This window comes from Patiria miniata, unplaced genomic scaffold, assembly GCF_015706575.1.
Source record: "Patiria miniata isolate m_02_andy unplaced genomic scaffold, ASM1570657v1 HiC_scaffold_2, whole genome shotgun sequence".
Taxonomy (NCBI): Eukaryota; Metazoa; Echinodermata; class Asteroidea; order Valvatida; family Asterinidae; genus Patiria; species Patiria miniata.
Window position 1 is genome coordinate 808,583 of NW_024037058.1, and position 23,025 is coordinate 831,607.

Here is a 23,025-nt window from a genome sequence, read left to right on the forward strand (position 1 = left end):
CCTGACAGTTGACCCCTCCAATAGGAAAATTAGCGCGTGAAACTCGGAGTTTCTTAAGAAAATCACCCTCGCAAAAAGGCCTTTGTAAAATTGTTACTATATAGCATCTCAATTTATGGAAACTGAAAATCGCATGACGTGAAAGAGAAATAACGTGCCAACATTACCAACACATCTTAAAAGCTCTACGCAAAACCCCCTACACCGGGGGTTTGTGTAGAAAATATCAGACGGTTATTTATTGCTCCCCATCATGTACAATTACCTTTGCCAGCGACCGCAAGTTCCATTTTAAAGAACAAGTTAAGACAGTATGGGTACCAACTTTTATGACAACGTGCTGGTAATGCTGGTTATAATGTCCGCCTGTGTTAATCATCGTCGGATTTGAATAGTCTCTGTCGCGGGAAGGGTCGATCCTTGCTCTATGGTACATACCATTGTTAGTACCGACACAATGTTTACATCCACGAGCAATGCACATTAAACCACTTCAATATGATCATGTTTTATGTTCATGATATTTGCCTCAGAGACTCTGTTAGGTTGAACGCCCTAAGGATCCTATTGCCTTGATTCAAATCTGAGTTTTTCTCTTGATTTGCCTGAACTTTGCCTTTTGTAAATAACACGATCTATCATCTCTTGAGAAGGCCGACACGATCCATACCCATGGCAAGCCTTGTAATTTAGTTTTAAAGGCTCTCCTTTTTGCCGTACTAAGAGGAACATTATAATAGCTGCCAAATTCCACCTCGGTGGTGTCACGACCCCGGGGTCGAAGTCTGTTTCCCGCAGTTCCGAATGGTGTGATTCGTACCATCCACCCATAACTCATGGGAAAAAGATGAGTGTATAAACTTGACAAGAAAAATGAAATGAGGCTCATCCATCAATCGCGAGGGCATCCGTGTTGGGGGAGAGCTGAGATTTCCAAACCATTAATGCTGAAGACAATAACTTTTGTTTGGCATATCATGTACCTTCTTTCTATAATGAGCTTTTGGATGTTTTCTATAATCGCTATTTACCACCGCCTTTAAATACCATTATAACCTTGTCCTCCAACCCATGGGCGCGATGTTTACCGTGTAACTGGAGTAACGACCGAGTTGTGGGGGTTGAATTGCATCAGGTGGGCGTGTGGCGGGGTCTGCTCACGGCCTCGATCAAGGGTCAGCGTCAGTGTCAGGTCAAATTCGAGTTGAATTCCCTGTGTTGGGAATGTTAGTTTCTCGTAATATAACTGTTAGTTACTGCAGACGAGCTGGTGTACATGTACATGTATGACAGGACGAGCGCTTCTACCGTCGGAGTCCAGGACTGCACTGTCTGCAAAAAAAAGAAGAGATAACACGGAAATGTATATGAGATAACTACTCCGATCTTAAATTCTTTAATCTGCAGAATAACACAGGAAATCTTCCAAAGCACTGGAATTTATAGTCTGGGCGTCTTCAGAATACAGCAAATCCGATGAGGAACGACCTCTGTTGACCCAAAGACATTGGTTGGCAAAGCAGACGAGTACTTCCGTGGGCGTTGCTGTTTGCTAGTCTCTCATTGAACAGTGGTTACGTAACATATCATTACGCATGCACACTTATCTTTGTCACGGACCAGTAACGGCTTTTCGTATGCGATACCGTTACACACGTATTATGTGGGTGTACATGTAGATGTGCCAAGTGCCGACCTGCAGACTGTGAACGTGGCATCAGCACATAACGGACCGATTAACCTCCTCACCTTCAGAAGGACATCGAGAGATCAAGCCTCTCCATCGATTGTACACTCATTTAAACACTTGTTTTGTTCAGAACAATACGAAGTGGTGTGAAATATGGCTGCGCTACAATTAAATGTGGTAGACATCATTGTTATCTGCGCCTATTTTCTCTTCGTTCTGCTCGTCGGGTTATGGGTAAGTCTTAGATTATTGATTACGTCGGGGCAAGGGCGGATCCAGAACACATTTTTTGGGGGGGGGCAAAGAAAAAAAATTTGGTCCCCAAAAAAGTGGGTCAAAAAAATTACAGCATGGGGTTCGGGGCCCGCTTAAGGGCCCCGAAATTTTTTTGGATTCTAGAGCTCTGTGGTGCGATCTGAGGCAATTTCTGACCACTTTAACCAATGTTTTTGAGGAAAAGATAGTGGTGTACTCATTGCCTGCCTTTATTGCGATGTCACATAAAAAAAAATTAAAAATCGGTTTCGTTTTTTTGGGGGGGGGGCCATGGCCCCCTTTGGCCCCCCCCCCCCCCCCCCCTGGATCCGCCTTTGCGTCGGGGAAGCGATTCGGGAATTGTATTTTACTTCACACATTTTGGTGATGTTGAAGAAAGACCTCATTCCTTTTATTAGTCTAACAGCATTCATATAAAGAAATGTGAATGCGTACATACACAAACGAATATTGATTACTTGGCATCTACCATGGCAGTTGCGTTTGACGTTCTAGAGATTGCACGCATTATTTTGTACGAGTCTCGCATAAATTATTACCTTATGAGGCTTCCATGCCTGCACCGATTTTCCCTTCTGTTAGGACAATTGTTATCGGTTAATTAATGTATCGCAAGATATTTGTTTACAACCTCATCAGTATAGTATTAGTAAGAAGTATTGTGGTCCTCAAGGACCAAAAATAATGGCGAAATATGAGACACCCCGGATTAAGTTCAGAAAATCTGAAGGCTTATATGCTCATAACCGGAACTGCTCATCAGCGCCAAAAGAGATTGTTCACTGATACTAGTTATAGGATAGGAAGACATTGTGAGCAGGCGAAGATGTTAAGTCGTTAAGTCAGCTGTGTAATTATTGAATACGGTATTTATGTACTTATGTAAGTTTCAGCAATTTCCGTTACGTTTTATGAAATTCCTCAGCAACTTTATTTCCTACAGTTTTGAAAAAATAAGAGACCATTCGAAATGGTACGCAAACGGGACACGCGAGCGCTTGGAAAATGGTGCTCGAAATGATCACCAGTCACTTGCGTGGTTGTTGCATCTGTCATACTTCGGGCAATGTGCATCGTACAATGTCATTATTTGTGTTCGAGCTACATACTGTATCGCGTACCCGCACATTGTCCTCATGTATTTCACAATGGCGCAGTCGAGTATATAGGCCTACGTGTACAAGTACACGTACCAAACTATCGAGAACCACTCGCATCCGAGTACTTTGACCGTTGAGAACGATGCATGTACATGTAGGCCTATGATTCCAAGTAGGCTACTTGGACATGAGTACAACTTTTGTGAAGCCAAGTCTGAGTACGTGGACCTCCGGGTACAAGTACCAGTATGGAGTACTCAAGTGAAAACAAAATCGCAAGAAATGGCTGGAAAATTAACCACCAATTCAGCAACATGGATGTTGTGGACTACTTTTCAGCAAGACTTCTTGAATAAAAGCCAAGCTGCATAGAAATAGTGTGTAGATGTTCTTTCCATTCGTCCTAGTATTAAATTACTCGTTTTCCCCCAAGTCCGTATTATCGAGAACGAGCACTTTGATGTTGGCGATATCGAATAGGCCTGTGCTTCTCGAGCAAATTTGAGTCCCAGTATTTTCATATTCGAATATTCGAGTGCGAGTGCGAGTATGAGTATTCTCAAAAGTACTCTTGTTGAGTCCATGTCATGTGCGCAAAGCACGAGCTTGAGTTATTCATAACGGATTGGAAGACCTTCATGTACATGTACGTACACTAATGGGTGTGTCTCTATGTAAACCTTCAAGGTTTGAAAAGTTTGTTAGTGGTGATGTTGTCAAAGCAGAGAGCAGCGAGACCATTTTTGTTTCGAGGAGCAGCAGGCCTATGGGGGCCGCGCTGCCACCGCAACCCAACGTAAATAGGGCCACATTTTGACGCACTTGGCCAATCTGGTACTTTCACAACTGATCTCCACGAAAAGCATTGCAAAAAATGCCACACACCTAAATGCCAAGGAAATAATACGGGACTGTTTTCAAACGGTTATGGGCTCACTCGTTGGGCACATCTCCATTCTGGTGGACAGGTTTCCAATTTACAATCTGCACTTTGTTTACCGAAAACCAACATTTTGTCTATACGTAAATGATTATTTTGCCTAAAACCTTGTAATTCTTAAACTATTTGAATCACTGATTTTGTTTTGATTTTTCGTTATTATTCAAGCAATAAACCAGTTATTTCGTCATCAAAAAGCCTAACGTTTCGTTATGGCAAAGGTAGCCTACTTTACAACATTTCGATTTTTTTGCTACCCAAAAATAATTCAGGTGGCAAGGTTTTGTATTGCATGCGCACTAAAAGCAAATAAAAATCCCCCCTCCCATCCCGGGTTGTAGACGCCAACAAGAGAAAAGGTGTTGCTGTTTTGTGAAACAAAAATACACATTGAAAATTCGTTTGGAGAATAAAACAATCAGGACGACACATCTGCGTCAATGCTAATTAAAACCAGACCTATGCCGTAAACAAACGAGTATTGATTCCACGCACTATGCACATTAAAAAAAGTCTGATGCGAATGACGTCAATTCATTTCATTTTCAGAAAGATCTCATTGTGTCACGTTCTTTGGATAACCAAGTTCAAAAGAGAATCGAACAAATTGGCAAGCAACGTATTCATTTTTTGGCGTAATCAATATTAAATTTATACGTTGCACGACTTCAAATATAAACACCGGTTTGAATGATGTCTATTCCTTCCTCCATGATGATTTCAACTTGCTGTCACTAATTCAAACGTTTGGAGTAAACGTCAGGTTGTGAATTTCGTCAGGTTGTTAATCACATGTTCAATCACATGCTCAAACTGTTTTCTCCGTGATCTGTTGGTCCCAGTACAATAATGCTTAAACACAATAATACTGTTATTAACGAATAATTCAGCAAGAAAATCGACATTGTGTGTACATTATCCCTGGAGGAAGGAATAGCCTGTACATGATGTATACATATTGTCAACAAACAACAGCTTAGGTAGCCGTGGCACTTTCATTGTATGAAGCAGTCTGGTTGCGTAACTGGTGGAAGGCGTGTACGGAGGCTTGTCATGAGTTTGCGCATTGAGGAATACCGCCAACAATGTATATCCAGATAGGCCTTTGTGTGTTTCGCCCGCTGTGTCTTGCCTGTCTGAACGGATAATTTGCATAATACTATGGCTCTGACTATGGAGCTCCATGCTCTGACCAGACGTATTTTGAGGGAATGGTGCATGGCAACCTCGTCCCCAGGATGTCGAGCAGTACGCGCCCATCACTACCTGCTCTCTCACCCTGGTATTGGATCATTTGCATGTGCAAGATTTTTGAACACGTATGCAAATGAGGAACAGTCTGGTGCCTGGATATGTGTTACAATAGCGTTTGTTTTTGTATGCGGTGTCTGGGGTAAAAGCAGAGTCAATGCGTCACAGCGCGAGCACGGCGTGAGTTACGAAAACACGATTTTAAAAATTAAACTGTTACGATCTTATCGAGACAACATGCAGTATCATATTTCATATTAATGTGAACAAATTGGACAGGAAATTAGTATTTTCGAGAAGGCGTGGACGAATGATCGCGAAAATACGTACTGCACGTTGTGAATAATAACACCATGTACACGATAAAAATCCATTACTAGCCAATTGCGGTATCGAATCAGGATACAGGAAGAAAGTTTCCTATCCAGGGCTTGTACTATTGGAAACGAGGTTGGGTGCATGGTGACGGTACATGATTTACAGTGGTAGGCCCCCTAATCCACCGTTGTAATCAGAGGAAATTTGAAATCTGAAAGTTTTAATAATCAATTGACAGTGATGATCAAGTTTGGAGGATATATTAAACACAGATGTCATTTTACATATTGTATTTATCATTCGAAGTTTCGAAAGCAGTTGTTTTCTTAATTCAAAGAATTACAGCGCCTCGGTAAAGATCATTAAATACTACGGTGGCTCAAGCTTATCATTTTCAGTCCAGCAGCATCTGTGCATTAGGGATTGATCATTCTATTCGGTCAGTGGACGGAATTGGTTTATTGATGTATTGATCATTCGATTTTGAATGGATTACTCACAGCTTTACCTATGGCGACATTTTGCTGTACCAACTTGCATTGATTCATTGACTAACACATCAAAAACAAATATGGATATTTTTGGATAGGCCTACGGTTTCGTCTCGCAATAATGCTTAAGCTTAATCATGCGTAGAAACACCAACTTCCGTTTTCCATATATACTTGAAGAGGCTACACAATGTTTAACCACCCACGCGTGATCTGACCATAGGGCTATAACCCTATGTTCTGACTAGTACCCGCACAGGCCAGTAAAAATGATAAAGTCCTGGTAGGCTGTATGGGGGGAAAAAGAGGGCACCCCGAAAAATACAAATTCTTGTTTAAATTGGTATTTTGCTAGCACTACAAAAGTTACTAGTTTAGCTTTTGAATGAGACATCGAACGAAAAATATCAGCACATATTGAGTTACGGAATTATGACTTAACAAATATAGACTTATTTGCGGCCCAACCATAATGTATATAATTCCTGTATAAAAATCCATTTGTAGCGACGTAAAGTTGTCAACAATAAGAAACCGTTATCTGAAATCTACGCATGGCACCTGTATCCAATTTATCATCTCGCAGGTTGTAAAACAAGGTGTTTATGGCACCGACTACTGTATTTTACGCTACCCATCAATACTACAAGTACTCGTGAAGTGCTTTGAAAACAGTAGTTTGCTCATACGATTGCTATCTGAATAAGGTGTGGTTGCATGAGGATTTTTCAGTTGACGTGGTTTTTAGCTCAATAATGAAGGGGAATTTGCAGACATAATGTAATAGGCCTACATTATATAGCTACCTTCGCCCTCACTTTAGCCTTTCATCCCCCTCTCATGATAGGAGAGTGTCGCTATCTTTTTGTCGTCTGTGACGCCTTTTTGGAACTGCACTCGTGTTATTGTTGTTGTTTATTTTACTTTTGCATGGTTTGACTGCAAACCTTTAGGCATGTAGGCCTACTAACCCGATATCACTGTATTAAACACTTGCTAGGCTACTACTGTGCTGCTCCTTTTAAACTTGCTGGTGTGCGCGACGAGGATAGGATCAGGTGAAGTGTTGTTAGCCTCAGTAATCATGATATGGAACAGACCCCGCCCTCTTTCAATACACCCAATCGTTCTTAAGCTAATTTGACAAAAAGGGCTAAAATAGCTACATGTAAGTTCACATTACCCTGCTGTTAAGCATCAGTTTCTGACATTGTAAGGAAGAAGAAGCATGTCCACATTATTTACATTTTCTTACAAAACTTTTTCGGCTCGTGTGTCCCGCGCGCGAGCAGCAAGGCCTGTGTTGGATGCAAAGTACCATCTGATATCTCTGCCCGCTTGAGACAGCGACAGAACTCTGATCCAAACACTAGTAAGTCAATCGGTCTACAGATACTCTGCAACCGTTGAACACTATAACTGCTCACTATAATGTAATACAGTACAAAAAAAATGCAAATGTAGTACAATGTTATCGCTATAGTATTATAGGGATACCTCAGGCAAGCCGGCCACGCTACACAACAGTGACGGATCTAGAGGGGGTTTGGGGGTTGCGACGTTCAGCCGCTGACTATAATGCAGGGGCGTAGCAAGGGCATTCTCATTGGGGGGGGGGGGGGGGTGGAAGTAATTTTGCCGACTGAGAGCCCAGCGAGCGCGAAGCCCTTACGGCGTGTGGGACGGGGCCCGCTTAAGGGCCCCGGAAAGTTTTGGATTCTAGATGCTCTGTGGTGCAATCTGAGGCATTTCCTGGCCAATTTCCTCCGACTTTTTGAATTTGTTCTATTTTGGGGATCGGTTTTTATATTTATTTATTTATTTAATTCCGAGAGGAACTCGTCACTGTGAACTCGTCACCAAAGGGGGAGGGGCATGGCTGGCATCATTACATGATGATTAACCCCAAGATATAATCATCGCCTCCTTTATGAACAGTTCACTGCATAAATCGCGCTTTTGTTCCACAGTTCAGGTCAGTGTACAAATTCCACTGTTTCAGGTCAGGGCAAGGCTAAGATTTCAGATTTATAGGTCTGTGGCAACTTGAACTGATGTAAGGACCATACGATTTATTAATATTACTGTTATGTGGCAACTTTGAATTCGGTGACCTGAATGGTCACTAATAATTCTCAAGTCTAACAGAACTTAGTGTCAACTGGGGTCAATGTTCAACTCAATAAACGAATACTAAGAAGTGTTTTGCTCTTAAAGCCATCTTCTGTGTTTAATTTGGAGGCCCTAAATGCCGACCGAGGGAAGTTATTGGGGAGGGGGTGTCACGCACCCCCACCCCTGTTTGCTACGCCCCTGCTAGTATAATGCTATGATACTAGTAAAATGTGGCCAACAAATAAAGTTCCTAAATTTATTCTACCAATTTCTTAGAAGGCTGTATATAGAAAGCATCGTATAGCTTTCCAAATTTTCCGGGGCGGGGGGGGGGGGGAGAATGCCCATGGACCCCCGTAGCAAGCCTTCGCTCAACCTCTTCCTTCATATCACCCACTAGTTTCCTGATAGCTACATCTGTCCCTAAAATAGGGTAAGTACAATGTATGAGTTAAAAAAAAAAAACAATGAAACCCAAATGTCGGGACTACTGTTTCAGTGAAATTCTGTATGCATGGGCGTCAATCCTGGGGGGGGGGGGGGGGGGGGCAGGGGGACATGTCCCCCCACTTTTTGAAGGATGGTGGACACAATATCAAATCCCCCCCCCCCCCATTTTTGAACTAGTGACTCATTTACAGGGCCCTATTATGTACTACAATGCATCTTTTGCTAAGAAAATATTGGTTAACTTGAAAGTAGTCAGAAATCGCCTCAGATCGCACCACAGAGCATCTAGTTCTAGAATCTTTTTTTTTTCTCCGAGGCCCTTAAGTGGGCCCTGAACCCCACGCCCATGGCTCAGAATAGCTGATTCAATGACTCCAACCTCGAAAACGATGTTCAAATTATTATCTTTTGCTAAGAAAATATTGGTGGTCAATAATTGCTTCAGATCACACCACAGAGCATCTAGAATCCAAATTGGTTTTTTTTCGGGGCCCTTAAGCGGGCCCCGAACCCCACGCCGTAAGGGCTCAAGGGCGGATCCAGGGGGGGGGGGGCAAAGGGGGCCATGGCCCCCCCCCCCCAAAAAAAACCCCGAAACCATTTTTTTTTTTTTTTATGTGACATCGCAATAAAGGCAGGCAATGAGTACACCACCATCTTTTCCTCAAAAAAAAACATTGGTTAAAGTGGTCAGAAATTGCCTCAGATCGCACCACAGAGCATCTAGAATCCAAAAAATTTTCGGGGCCCTTAAGCGGGCCCCGAACCCCACGCCATATTTTTTTTTACCCACTATTTGGGGGGACCAAAAATTTTTTGGGCCCCTCCCCAAAAAAATTGTGTTCTGGATCCGCCCTTGTAGGGCTTCGCGCTTTGCGCTCGCATCAGTTCTAATCAAGGTATGCCCCCCCCCCCCACTTTTCAGAAGCGATTGACGCCCCTGACTGTATGTAGCACTTTCAACATCTGGGATATGAAAGCCAAATTCAAACGCTTTCTTTTAGCATAAGAATCATTCAAATCACTCGTATACTTTTCAAGTTACGGAATTTTAAACACAACAACCGTTTCCACCGATCACAAAAAAGGTGTGCGTTCTTTCAGCAAAACGAAAACAATTCACACACACATCACTATGTGATTTGTTTAAAAGGGACACATTTAATAGAGACAGAACAGGCCTACAGACAGTTCATTCGGTGGGTGGTGGAAACACTCTCAAATCGGTTGCAGCTGTGTTATGGGAAGAAATATGCTTCCACTTGTAAATGATGTTGAGGCTTTGTCAGAAATACATGTTTGTTAACATGTAAAGTTTCTGCAATTGTTTCTTATTGACTTTCAGTGTATCCGTACAGAAAAATTGTCTCTCTGGGGGTCAGGCCCGTCAAAATTGTTTTATATCCAATTGTTGCAGACAGGCGGACATGATTATTACTATCATTGTTATAAAAAAGGGTCAGAGCGGAGGGGAGGGGTTTGACCCCCCCCCCCCCCGGATCCGCACCTGCATTGAAGGGGGCCTTCGTGATAGTTCGTGCCTATAGATTGGTCTGTATAACTCGACCATAGGAAACACTATTGGTTTGACCTCCAGGACAAACAGAACGCTATGAACCTCTCTGCTTTGTTTGCCTGGTTTGAATTTGCAAGCCGCAAACACCTCTTTTTTGTTTGAGAATAAACAACGAATAAGGGCACACGCCCTTCATGGGTCAATATAACAACTTTAAATCAAATATGCAAGACTAATATATTTTTATTCACATACATGTATTTGATTTTATTGGATGTGAAGTCACTAAGTTATCTTAAAATGAGGGTCATCGGGTATTGAGGACGACAAAAGGCAGACTGAACGTTTTCGAATGTTCTATCTTGTTTTCTGCCTTTCTGCTAACAGAAAAGCAGGATTTACATTTTAATAAATACATTTTTCTGCTTTATTTTCCCTCCTCTGCTGGCGGACGAAAAGTGGACATCTGCTTCTCTCTTGCTCGACGAGCAGAAAATCGGATCTAAAAACGTTTCCATTTTCTGCTTTTGTAATATAGCTGAAAAGCAGATTTTACCGACGGCCGAAAAGTGGCCATTTGCTTTTCTCCTTTCAGGAAAGCAGATAAGCCGGTCGAAAATGTTTACAGCTGTGTTCTATTTTTCTGCTCATCAGAAAAGAAAGTTTTACTTCGGCGGCCGAAAAGTGGCGATTTGTTTTTATGATCTGACCACTTTTCGGAAAGCAGCAAAATAGTAGTTGCTCGATCTGCAGCTTGCTAGCATCTTCGAAAGCAAAAACGCAAATGGCCATTTTAACGTGTGGTGGTCCTCACATCTCACACATGAACAATCAAACCTGTTTTATATACTCTTCTTCGCTCGTATCACTTTTCAAAAAATCTGACAATGTCAACCAGGCTCATCCAAGGGGTTACCTCAAAGCATAGTCATTGTTGCCAAAGTTGTTTTCCGTACACATATCCTCAGACTTTCAGAAAGATTCTGGAAAACAAATAAAACTGAAAAAGATATATAGCGAGAAAACCGGATAAAAGAATATACACTGTATATCCCTCACTTTCTTATCATTTGAGATTTTTTTATGATTATTTTTTACTTATTCGGTTTATTCAAGAAACCTGATCGGTTAGCCTACATCATACAGAGTTTAATGTATGACAGTTAAATGGGTTATAATCAGTTATACCATGGAGTTCTCATTCCTCCATGGTTATAACTGGAAAACGGAATGTCATCCCTTCCAAAACAGTACTTTTTACCCGGCGTCAATTTTCCTTCACCTTGATCACGAATCCACATGGGTCATGTTGTCAAGATAAGTATTATTTTGTTTGAGCAACCTTCATTCTTTTGATATGAATACTTTTGTGTTACATGCATTTAATTGCAGGCGTCCTTCCAATCCTCCCGCGGAACACTGAAGGGATACTTCTTGGCAGGGAAGAACATAGTATGGTGGCCCATAGGGGCCTCGTTATTTGCTAGCAACATCGGTAGTGGTCATTTCATCGGCTTGGCAGGCACGGGGGCCGCGTCTGGACTCGCTGTCGGTGCCTTCGAATTCAATGTAAGTTATTGACGTGGCGCTGTATACATGGGGGTGGTGCAAAAAGAAGGAAACCCACTTTTGACAGCAATTTTCACCTAGTACTTGTTGAGCATACTTCAAGAAATCAATTTGATGGTATTAAAATATTTATCTTTAAACATATGTGACGAAAAAGTGATTGCAAATGCATATTTTGTCTCAGAGATAATTTACGGGTGTTTAAAAATCTCCTGTGCCAAACCTGTTTGTCCACGGACGGCTTTATTCTAGCCGCTTGAACTCCGGAGCTTTATTTGAAGACACAAAAAATCCTCTACACTAGACTTACACGTGGACAACAGTGATTTTGGTGACTTGTATTCAAATTAGCATGACACTATACTCTTACGATTTTTTTCAAAGATTTTGTCACCACGTATACTTTGAAGAGCTATACTTCACTATACATAATTTTAAAAAAAAGCAGTTCAAGTAAGTTAAGTAGGAAGTAGTTTAAAATTCCTGTCAAAAGTGGGTTTTCTTCTAATAGCACCACCCTGTAGTTTAAAGGATTCCTATATAGGATTAGCTCAAATATGTGAATTAAAAGTTTGAAAGGTGTTTTTTTACCACAATCACATCATTCATTACAGTTATATTTTTGTACGTGCGATGTCATACAAAGCAGCATAATTTCAACAACCTTTTATGGGTCCATGTAGGTTGGTGCCTGACCGGATGCTTTTTGAACATACTCCCTATACAGCGACCAGATTCGCATCCAAAGACAAGAACGACCGAACGGTTGTATTTTAAATGACACCAATTGGCGATAGACCAATTTGGGATTGTTTTAGTACTCGTTAAGCCTCGCTTTGGAATCTACGAAACGGAGGTAGTACACTCTACTGCCAGAGTATGCATATTGATTGAAGTGATTTTGAACAATTTGACCTCGTTCATTTTAACCAATAACTGTAATTGCTCGTTCTCAACAGGCCATGTTTATTCTTCTGCTGCTTGGCTGGATATTCGTGCCCGTCTACATGTCATCTGGGGTACGTAACTATAGACTCTCAGTCTTACCGATAACAGAAATACCCTACGGACGCATAAACGGACTTGAAGTAATACCGAAAAGGCCCCAAACAGTTCTGCCACGGGAAAAGAATAACATAATGTAATAGCCAAGAGCCAATACCTATATTTTACAATACATAAATAATTAGAAAGCCAGATAAAATACAAACAGTGTGCATGCAATGTTGATAATTTTGGTGATTGTCAATACATGGATTAATTTTGCTTAGTAAATCAGGAGCTATTCTTACGGAGTAACTACTATTTTTTGCAATTTTTTTGCCAGCTATTGGCACGACATTACAGCAGTTGATTGTTGGCTGGTATCATGTGGGATATTTTGGTGTTTGATTAAAATTGTTTCCACCTTCACGCGTGCCTTCGCCGTAGGCGTCACTTCGTTGTATTTATAAAAAAAAAAAGACAATATATCTAATCATGTATGGCTGACTTTAGGTATAAGTTGAAGAGGGATTAAAAGTAATTGCATATAGAGACACAGATTAAAAAGCACGCATGCCGTCTACTTGAGGCCACATTTCCACTGCCTATCATCGCCTGAATTTAATATATTCATGCGTGGAACGCCAAGCTGCAAAACGCTGCCAGATAATCGTCAATTTAATGGCACGCAAGGCCTTTGGTCTCGTTCACTTCAAAGGAGGTTGCCATGGCTAACTGAGATCAACTAGAGCTAGAGACGCGATACTCGAGCAAACAGTAATCAAGCGAGGTGAACTTTGAACACTATTCATGTATTCATTAAGATGGCAATCTTCTTTCAGAAATGACCGCCTTGTCCCATGCAGAGACTGGGTTTATAAACGTTTTGGACGATATGCATTTGGATTCTATATTATGAAGGCCCGGTTTTCTCATTGTTTTATCTATTGTTATTTTGAAATTGGATATCATGTATTATTTCGAGGATATTTTGCCATTGAAGATGACTTGGATCAAATGATATCAATGATGAGGATGAACTTAAACATACTGATTTGAAATTTGAGGATGGAAATAGTGGTAAATCGTTTTGTTCAATCATTGCATGCATGCATGCTGTTAATAACATTAAATTAAAATGGCCATATGTGAGCTACTATTTGAGTTACTAATTGCCAAGGGCGGATCCAGAACACAATTTTGTTGGGGGGGCTAAACAAAATATTGGTCCCCCCAAAAAGTGGGTAAAAAAAAATTACGGCGTGGGGTTCGGGGATCGCTTAAGGGCCCCCCAAAAAAATTGGATTCTAGATGCTCTGTGGTGCGATCTGAGGCAATTTCTTACCACTTTAACCAAATTTTTTTTGAGGAAAAGATGGTGGTGTACTCATTGCCTGCCTTTATTGCGATGTCACATAAAAAATAAAAAAAATTGGCTTCGTTTTTTTTTGGGGGGGGGGGCATGGCCCCCTTTGGCCTCCCCCCCCCCCTGGATCCGCCCTTGCTAATTGCTTGGTTTTATGTTTCTCCCTTTTTTCCCATATAATATTGCACAGTATTAGTAAGAAGTTAATAATTTTAAGGCATGTGGCTGGCACACAAGTTTTCAGACTAGATCCAATGTGTTAAATTGCAGGTTTTTACTATGCCTGAATATCTACGGAGGCGTTTTGGTGGACAGCGTGTTCGTGTCTACCTTGCCTGCCTGGCACTGCTGCTCTCTGTACTGACCAAAATATCGGTGAGTGGGGTACTTGGACTCGAGTGAGTTTATGAGTTGCTTTGTGGACAAGTCTTAGGACGTGCCTGTAATGGGACTTTCTCCCTCCCGAATTTTCTTTAGAAGATCCGCAGACCCTGTGAACCTGAACAGCTGTCTTCTCCTGTACACTGTAAAAACGCAGAGCAACTAACCACAATCTTGCTATCACTTTGTAAACATGTTTAGTAGCCAAACATTCCGTGTCCAATTCCTTAACGCCAATAATCAATGGCTAAACACTATCCATCAATATCATAAACATGTTTACAAACTGATAGCGGGAAAGTGTTTAGAAAAGTGGTTATTTGCTAAACACGGTTTTTGCGTGTCATTTGATATTCGTTTAATGAAGTTAATGTGGGGCCTATTCAAATGAACTTTTAATGACATTTTTTCGTCTTCAGCGTAAAATACCAGCACATCTTCAATGTAAGACGTTTTCCAAATACTTCAGTTTCCATTTATTTACAGTATATATCATTTACACACACTGTTGAATGCCATCTTAGTCTGATTGTATTGCGCAACCTGTAACCTTTGAACTTGTCTTTTCTTGTTGACAGGTTGATATGTATGCCGGGGCTCTGTTTATTCAGGAGTCTCTGCAATGGAACTTGTACGTTGCCATCGTGTCGCTTCTGGCTATAACCGCTCTGTACACGGTGGCTGGTAACAGAATAATTGCCTATTCAACTTTAACATTTAATATTTAACATTTTTATGTAACTTCGTTAGCTCCTATTCACTAACACAATATCAAAAGCTTTTTAAAATACAATAATCAAAATGCAAAAGACATCCATAAGAAAAACAATTACACTAAAGCACAAGAGCACGCTTTATTCTACTCAATCAAGCTTTATTCCACTCATGACGTCGGACAAGCTGTGTTTGACAAAGACAAAGTTGGCAGTTTAAATGGCATATTGACAACGGCACTGTCCGAATGAAAGTAACGATTTAACATTCACAGAACCAAAACAAAGATTGGTTCTGGTGTGATATAGCGCCATAATCGCCAGTAAAGTCTACAATATCAAGTTTAGTAACAACATGACGAAGTCTCTTGGCACAGTGCATAATTCTAAGTATTTTATGAGTTTGTTTTTTAAAGAACGGTAAGAAACAGGACTATGCATTGTATTTTAGCTTACTGAATTGATGTTTGAATGATATTTAGGTATGACTGACACCTTTATTTGAAAAAAAATACTCAAAGAATATTACTTTTTTGTTCCATTCAGGTGGTTTATCAGCTGTTATCTACACGGACGCGTTGCAGACCGTTGTTATGGTTATTGGTACCTTCATTCTTATGATACTAAGTAAGTTCAAAAGACTTTGAATCGTTAAATATCTCATGCAAAGAAAATTTAGGCCTATTTTGTTCAAGCAGTGTAGAAATTATTCTTAATTTACTACCACTGTATAATGTAGATATGCTACACATGTATATCAATGTTGTTATTGATAAATACTCTCCTCTTGCTCATCAGGTTTCCAACGTGTCTCTTGGGACGAACTACACATCCTGTACCCCCAAGCTATCCCCAACACCACCTTGGCTAATCCGAATTCCACTTGCGGCTTCCCACGCGAAGATGCTTTTCATATCTTCAGGGATCCTGTCAACTCGGACCTTCCATGGCCAGGAATGATCTTTGGTATTACTATCTCCTCCATCTGGTACTGGTGTACTGATCAGGTAGCTTACACATATACTTTGAACTTTTGACCGAGTATTATCGAGTATCTGGGTGTTTTTGTTTTTTTGTTTAAAGCCTACGGAAACTTTCGAAGCACTAACGTTTCTAGGAGCAGTCAAGGCTATTCCAGCTAGAGGGTAGTGCTATAATTGGGTAAAAATATCAATCACCTGAGACGTATGTAATTCTCGAATGTGCAAGGACACTTGGAGTATCTTTCTTTGTTTTGTTTTTCCAGGTGATTGTCCAGCGTACATTGGCTGCTAAGTCAATTTCCCACGCAAAAGGTGGCACGGTCTTTGCGGGTTTCTTGAAGACTCTGCCTATGTTTCTCATCGTCTTACCTGGCATGATAAGCCGCATACTCTTCCCCAATGAAGTAGCATGTGCCACGAAGGAAACTTGTCTGGCAGAATGCGGAAGTGAGACCGGATGCTCGAACACAGCATTCCCCAAACTTGTCCTAGACGTCATGCCTGCAGGTATACAACTCTAAATTGTTCGTTTTTATCCATGATACTCTGTACTATGCATATTCGGGATAAGAAGAAAATGCTTCAATGCAACGAAGAGTATCATGTGAAAAACATATGCCTAATATACATAGCGTTTTTATTAAAGAATTTTGTGGCTCAAAACTTGAGAAAATAAGTTGGTTCATCAATAGCTAAGTTGGCGAATCAGGAATGAGCTTACATAATGGATATCATGCTCCTAATTTTGCCTAATTAATTAAAATTCACCTGTTTCTCAAAGCTAGCCTTATACAAGTCATGTACATAAAAGAAAAACAAGTCTGTGCAGTTGCAACATGTGGCTTTTCTGCTGTATGGAGACACAATATCCAAATGATCACGCTTGCTCTTTATTCCTAGGTTTACGCGGCTTGATGCTGGCTGTTATGCTGAGTGCCCTCATGAGTTCCCTGACGTCTATTTTCAACAGCAGCAGCACCATATTTACTATTGACATATGGCGGCGGATCAGGCCACGTGCAAGCGAAACAGAACTGATGATTTGTGGACGGTGAGTGTATCATCGCCTTTCCTCGAATTGATTTCTCTCCCTTCCATGCCTCACTCTTTCACGCCTCATCAATTTCGACAAGTTGATTTGCAGCCACTTCAAGCTGTTTGTATACTTTTATGAACTCCCTCTTCTATCGATATGTACAAACAGACTGTCAATGTATTTGTTCATTTCATAATGTGCCTCAGCCAATTATGATATGCATCTGTCCTTTCCATCACTTGGCTCTTGTTCCTTTCATCAACTTCGCGTTTGATCCTTCGATCAACCTGGTGTTTCGATCCATCGATCTACTTGGCCTCTTGTTCCTTCCATTCACTGTCTTGGCCTCTTGACCTTTCCATCTGCCATGCATCTTGGTTCTTCCATCCGATTTACCTCTTGGTCCTTCCATCTTCATTGCGTCTTTATCATCTCCATTTGCCTCTTGGGCTCTTGGCCTTTTGATCAGGGGAAGATCTATGCAGGAAAGGGGGAGGGTCACGTGAAGGCGTGCCGTACACAGGCCTTGGTAGGGAGGTCGAGGTGCATGCCCCCTGGGAAATTCGGAAATTTATTACGCTTTCTCCTGCATTCTAAGGCAATTTGATAATACATGTTGGAACCTTAGCATTCCATTTATTATTTGGCCCCATTAGTCAGCGGCTGAAGGGGGGGGGGGGTTCGTACACTTGGCTTTAACCCTTCCATACTTTCGTCCTCTAGATCATTCCTCTAGATAAGCTTATCAATTTTGCTTTTTCATCCTCTAAAACCACCTTGAACCACCTCGGTCTCTTGAACCTGCTGTTCAGTCTTTGTCTCTTTCTGCAGGTGTTTAATAATTTCCTGGTTTTGATCAAATTCCCTGTCATATTCGCAATTCAAGATAAGTGATTGTCCAGGTGCTTTGTAGCTTATAAATGTTTATATAGTCCTCAGTTTGCCTCCTATCCGTTCCTTTGTCCCCCGCCCCTCGCAATTCTTTCTCCTCTCGCCCTTTTGCATGTTACTTTTACATCTAATTATCTCATCGTACTTTTTGTCGCAGTGTTTTTATTCTTGTGATGGTTGGAATCAGCATTCTGTGGATCCCTATAATCCAAGCAGCTCAAGGAGGTCGCCTTTTCGACTACATACAATCAATAACGAGCTACCTGTCACCTCCCATCTGCGCTGTGTTCATCCTCGCGGTTGCTTGGTCTAGGATAAATGAGAAGGTAGAATACAATCATCATGGCATTGGGCCATTTCGTACTTGTTATAAAAATGACGTAGATGTAACGAGTCAAAAAGACGGTGACAGACAGAAAAAAATATGTTGTTTGCTCCATTTAATAAAAATAACATGAGAATAAAGTATGTGTTATTGACTTATAACTGTGAACATTTCACGTAATTTGCATACTCTGTTAACAAATTGGTTCTATTTTAATAGAAATATCACAAAACTGTGCGCCACTGATTAATACATTTAAATGCAATAACCGAAAGCTTGGTAAGGAATTGTCCGTAGCTGGTGACAATGCATTCCAGGCACATGCACCTCGGCTCTGGAATGATCTCCCGCAGCACATCCGACTGTGTCCTTCCTTGGATGTCTTTCGAAAGACCCTTAAGACATATTTATTTGATTGAGATTCATGTTTTCATAATTGTCTTGTTAATGTTCAGCATATTTTTGTGTGTGTGATTTATTTGTTGTTCAGCGCTGTGAAACCATCTTTGAGTAAGAGCGCTATATAAATGACTTTATTGTATTGTATTGTATTGTATTGTATTGTATTGTATTGTAAGGAAAACAGACGAAAGTTACCGTTCTCATTTTAGACAAAGACTTCCTTTATTCCTCGTAGGCCTATACAAAACACACGATTCGCCGATGATGTTGCACGTGTGTGCATATACGTGCTTATTGGTGTATCAAATTCAAAGCTTTTAAGATAACTATAATTTGACCATGCATGGTCACTTTCTATTTGACTCCAGGCGCGGATCCAAGGGGGAGGGGTGTCAGCCTGTCAAATGTTTTTATTTTCATAGAAATGCATTAAAAATAATGTGAACCCCCCCACCCCACCCCCCCCCCCCCACCCCCGCTGTGACACCCCATTAATTGTTACTGGTATAATAATGCATACCTGTTCACAAAATACGGACATAGCCAGCTGTCCATAGGGGATATTTGTACACTATTCTGTAATGCAGTGTTAATAATTCTCGGATTTGAACAGCGCCTCCATTGAAAGTATGGTACGAGCCCCCCCCCCCCCCCCCCCGCCACCTATTGATTTTGCGAGACCAAGTGTCCGGACAAAAAACTGTCCACATTTCAGTGATGATTTGTTAATGAAACCACCCCCCCCTCCCCTGCAAAAATTCCTGGACCCGCCCCTGGACTCACACTGTGCAATATGGGGATCAAAGTAGAAAGATGCTTGGAGGCACGGCAAAACAGTCTCCTTCGCAAAAACAATCATTGGATTTAATTTACTAGTCCACATAACGTTTGAAGGTGTTCTCGGTGGAGTTGAAATTGGGTAACAGTTCAACATGTCAGTCTTTGTCTTTAACAATATAGACTTTTTGTTAAATGCGCAGATTTGAAAATGAAAATTAAAAAAAAACGAAAAACCCTGCACTTATTTTTAATTTAATATTTAGGAATTCTGAAAGGGATAGTGACTTAAGGGGTGGGATGTGTTTAATTAGATTGGGAAGGGCACCAAAGAAGCGGTAAGAGTGTACATTACAATGATGTATGATCATATGATGCGACTATAATAAGGAATGTCTTTCATTGCTTTTTCTCTCGCATGTTCGAGTGATTCTGAGCATCCTTCATGCATATAATGTTCCTTGTTTCAGGGGGCGTTTGCTGGTTTGATGGTTGGACTCGTTGTTGGTATGGTCCGCATGATACTTGACTTTGTCTACGCTGCTCCCAGCTGTGGGGAGGAGGACACCAGACCAGGGATTGTAGCAGATGTCCACTATCTGTATTTTGGCATACTTCTGTTCGTCATCTCCTTCGTTGTGACGATCGTTGTCAGTCTGTTCACTAAACCTATCCCAGAAAAATACGTAAGTTGAACATTAATAATAAAACACTTCTAACTGTGTTTCGCTATTGTGTAAAATTATTACTGATCATGATTCAGTATCAATGTCGTAATGTTGCAGCTGCGGTTTGCCCTTAGGTTTGTTACGAATGTTTGTTATAGGACACGAGCTGTATTACACATGACTAGCTTCGAGCTAAACTGTTTCGTAATTTTATCTCACGCAGTGTTGTTTTTTATTATAAAAGTAAAATCTTGAATTTTTTTTACTCTGTATGGACTAGCGCATCCCAACATATCTAGATTCCTAACAATCAAAGCTTTTACCTTCTAGCTGGTTCGACTGACTTGGATGACTCGTCACAGTGATCTAGAGAGGGTTGATCTTGCAATCTCAGACATAAGGCTTGAGAATAAAGAAGAGAAAACGCCCATGCGTGGCGAGGACGAGGAGGAGGGATTCAACAAAGGTGAGTGAAAGATGTCGGGGAAAAGAGGCTTGTATTATAAATCTGGAGATTCTCGATCTGAACATGCTCTAGACCAAAGTATACCAAAGTATACCAAAGAAAACTGCTCGAGCATGGTAAACAAATTCAATCATTTTTACATCATTATTATGGGGTGAGATTCTTGTTGATGCATTAGTGTTTATACAAGAGAAATATTTCAGAATAGAGAATCGATGCCAATAATTCGAATTCGGGTCAAAAGAAGACACTTCAACCCAATTACCAAATACGCCAACCTTATAGGCCAAACCAGTCACAGTTATCGCAGTTTTCAAATCGCTAATATTGATTTGTTGTACCATAATTTAAACAGAAACGGAAAAACCACGAATTGCTCGACGTGTGGTAGACTGGCTGTGTGGCACTGGAAAACAAGACAAGGGTGATGGTCTGACGGAAGAACAAAGGAAAGAATTGATGAAGAAAATGACAGACATCAAAGAGACCCGTAAGGAGACCATCATACTGAATATTGCCGCTATACTGCTCATGTGCAGCAGTATCTTCTTCTGGGCATTCTTCGGCTAAGACTGCTTTGGAATTGATGAAAAAATATATCCACACCATAGAGGTTCCTTGTCTTTTGTCTTAAGATCATTTTGTATATAAGCAGGTTTTTTTTCGGCAGCATTTAATACATGGGGAAAACAAACAAGTATAAACACACATTTCATGGACAAAACTAGCATGTCTCATATAGTGGCGTTGTTTATCAATCATATCTCACAATATGAAGGGGGCTTTTCTAAAAGTGCAGGTGTGGGAACAGGACATAAGCCTACATCTTCGTAGCTACGATGCAAAAGGGGAGGGGAGTATATATACAGATCAGAGAATTCCCCCTTGCGCTCCCGGATGCTATCTTGGAAGGCTTTTTTTTTTTTAAACTTATTCGCTATTTTCTGTAGTTGATTGTTTGCATGCTCGGAAAAATGTATGCGGATAAACAAAATTAGTAAACGGAATAATTACATTTAATGACAAATTGGAATTGTGTAGGCAACGAAGCTATTGAATGGTATTTTGCACATAACAATCAATGAAATTTAGTATTCATCTTAGAATAGGAGACCAACCAATAATTATGAAATTATTACCTTTTCCATATTTTGTTAATTTTACGTATATTATATACTTGTTGTTAGCACAAAGTAAGAAATGTGTATATCACATAACTGCCAGATTGAAACTTTGTTGTGCGGTCCACGCTCAGCAAAGTCAGTGGGATAGATAGAGAATTGTATATAGCAGGACTACGTCTTCACCCCAAACTCGGCTTTATTTTCTATAAAGTCCACTTTGCAGTTCATCGTTTTTCTTAAATTTTGCTCTAAATGAATGTATAAGCTTTTGATCTATCCAACAAGCATTTGGGATTAACGATGTACCTTATTTTAATAGGTGAAAACTTATACTATAGTGATATGTAACTGACATGCCGTGTGTATTGTGCTGTATGAATTGCAAATTCAAGTGTGCTTTGTAACATTATATAATGTTTATGTTCCATACACCATGATTTCCATTCACCGATCATGTAAGTTCAGAATGGCATTTGGGCCATATTGTTTTACTGTTGGGGCGATCGTTCATCTGGAAAGACGGGAACCAAACAATTCAAAATGTTGGCATTGGATACATAGCTATAATTCAACAGGGTAATCCGGCTGATTGAAGTAGTTCTTCCGCCCAATTAAAATGATAGTCCGGTTGTCATTTAAATACTACATTTATATAGATTTATACATTAATTTACTAAAATGAGGGAAATGACAACATTTATATTCAACATTTACAATGAGAATCCACGCACTCTCCGGCAGAATTCGTTTGAGTAATCGCGAGCGGTTAAGTCATCATATGAGTTTCTAAATCATTGTTGAGCCAGTTCTTAGTGGCTGAGCGTTCATTAACAGATATAAACAATCAAAGATAGTCTTTTCATTTTGTCCGTTAGTTGACTTAGATGGCACGTAGACCTACATTTGAACTTCCCATCAGTATGAATTTTAAGAAGAGCTTCCCTATATAAACGTTCATTTATTTTTAATTTACTTTGATTACATTATAATGTTAAAATATTTCTAAAACTTGTAGTAATACTCGACTTTGATCGAATGAGAGAAAATTTCAACTATATCGATGGTAAATCTGAAATTGAACTGTTCATCAATGCAAATTGGGTCTTCCCTAATGAATGACGTTTTTAGAAATGCATGTAGAATATTTTATCAATGTAATTTAACAATAAATTAGGATTGCGCAGAGTCTTAAA

General features: G+C 40.4%; 1 protein-coding gene across 1 annotated transcript; it reads left to right on the forward strand.

Annotated features, from left to right (window-relative positions):
* Window positions 1-1,489: 1,489 nt before the first annotated feature.
* Window positions 1,490-23,025, forward strand: LOC119726962 (sodium/glucose cotransporter 4-like). The gene is made up of 13 exons (XM_038198809.1): window positions 1,490-1,924; window positions 11,540-11,716; window positions 12,676-12,735; window positions 14,337-14,441; window positions 15,026-15,131; window positions 15,707-15,787; window positions 15,959-16,167; window positions 16,407-16,650; window positions 17,044-17,194; window positions 18,228-18,396; window positions 20,045-20,260; window positions 20,573-20,708; window positions 21,064-23,025. The coding sequence occupies exons 1-13, from the start codon at window positions 1,844-1,846 to the stop codon at window positions 21,276-21,278; spliced, it is 1,950 nt and encodes a 649-aa protein (XP_038054737.1). The 5' UTR covers window positions 1,490-1,843; the 3' UTR covers window positions 21,279-23,025.

Bases quoted from the DNA above. Each gene is read 5' to 3' on its own strand.
- LOC119726962 (XM_038198809.1), top strand. From the start codon at position 1,844: ATGGCTGCGCTACAATTAAATGTGGTAGACATCATTGTTATCTGCGCC. The intron at 16,651-17,043 runs GTATACAACTCT...CTTTATTCCTAG, and splicing joins CCTAGACGTCATGCCTGCAG to GTTTACGCGGCTTGATGCTG. The intron at 17,195-18,227 runs GTGAGTGTATCA...TTTTTGTCGCAG, and splicing joins GAACTGATGATTTGTGGACG to TGTTTTTATTCTTGTGATGG.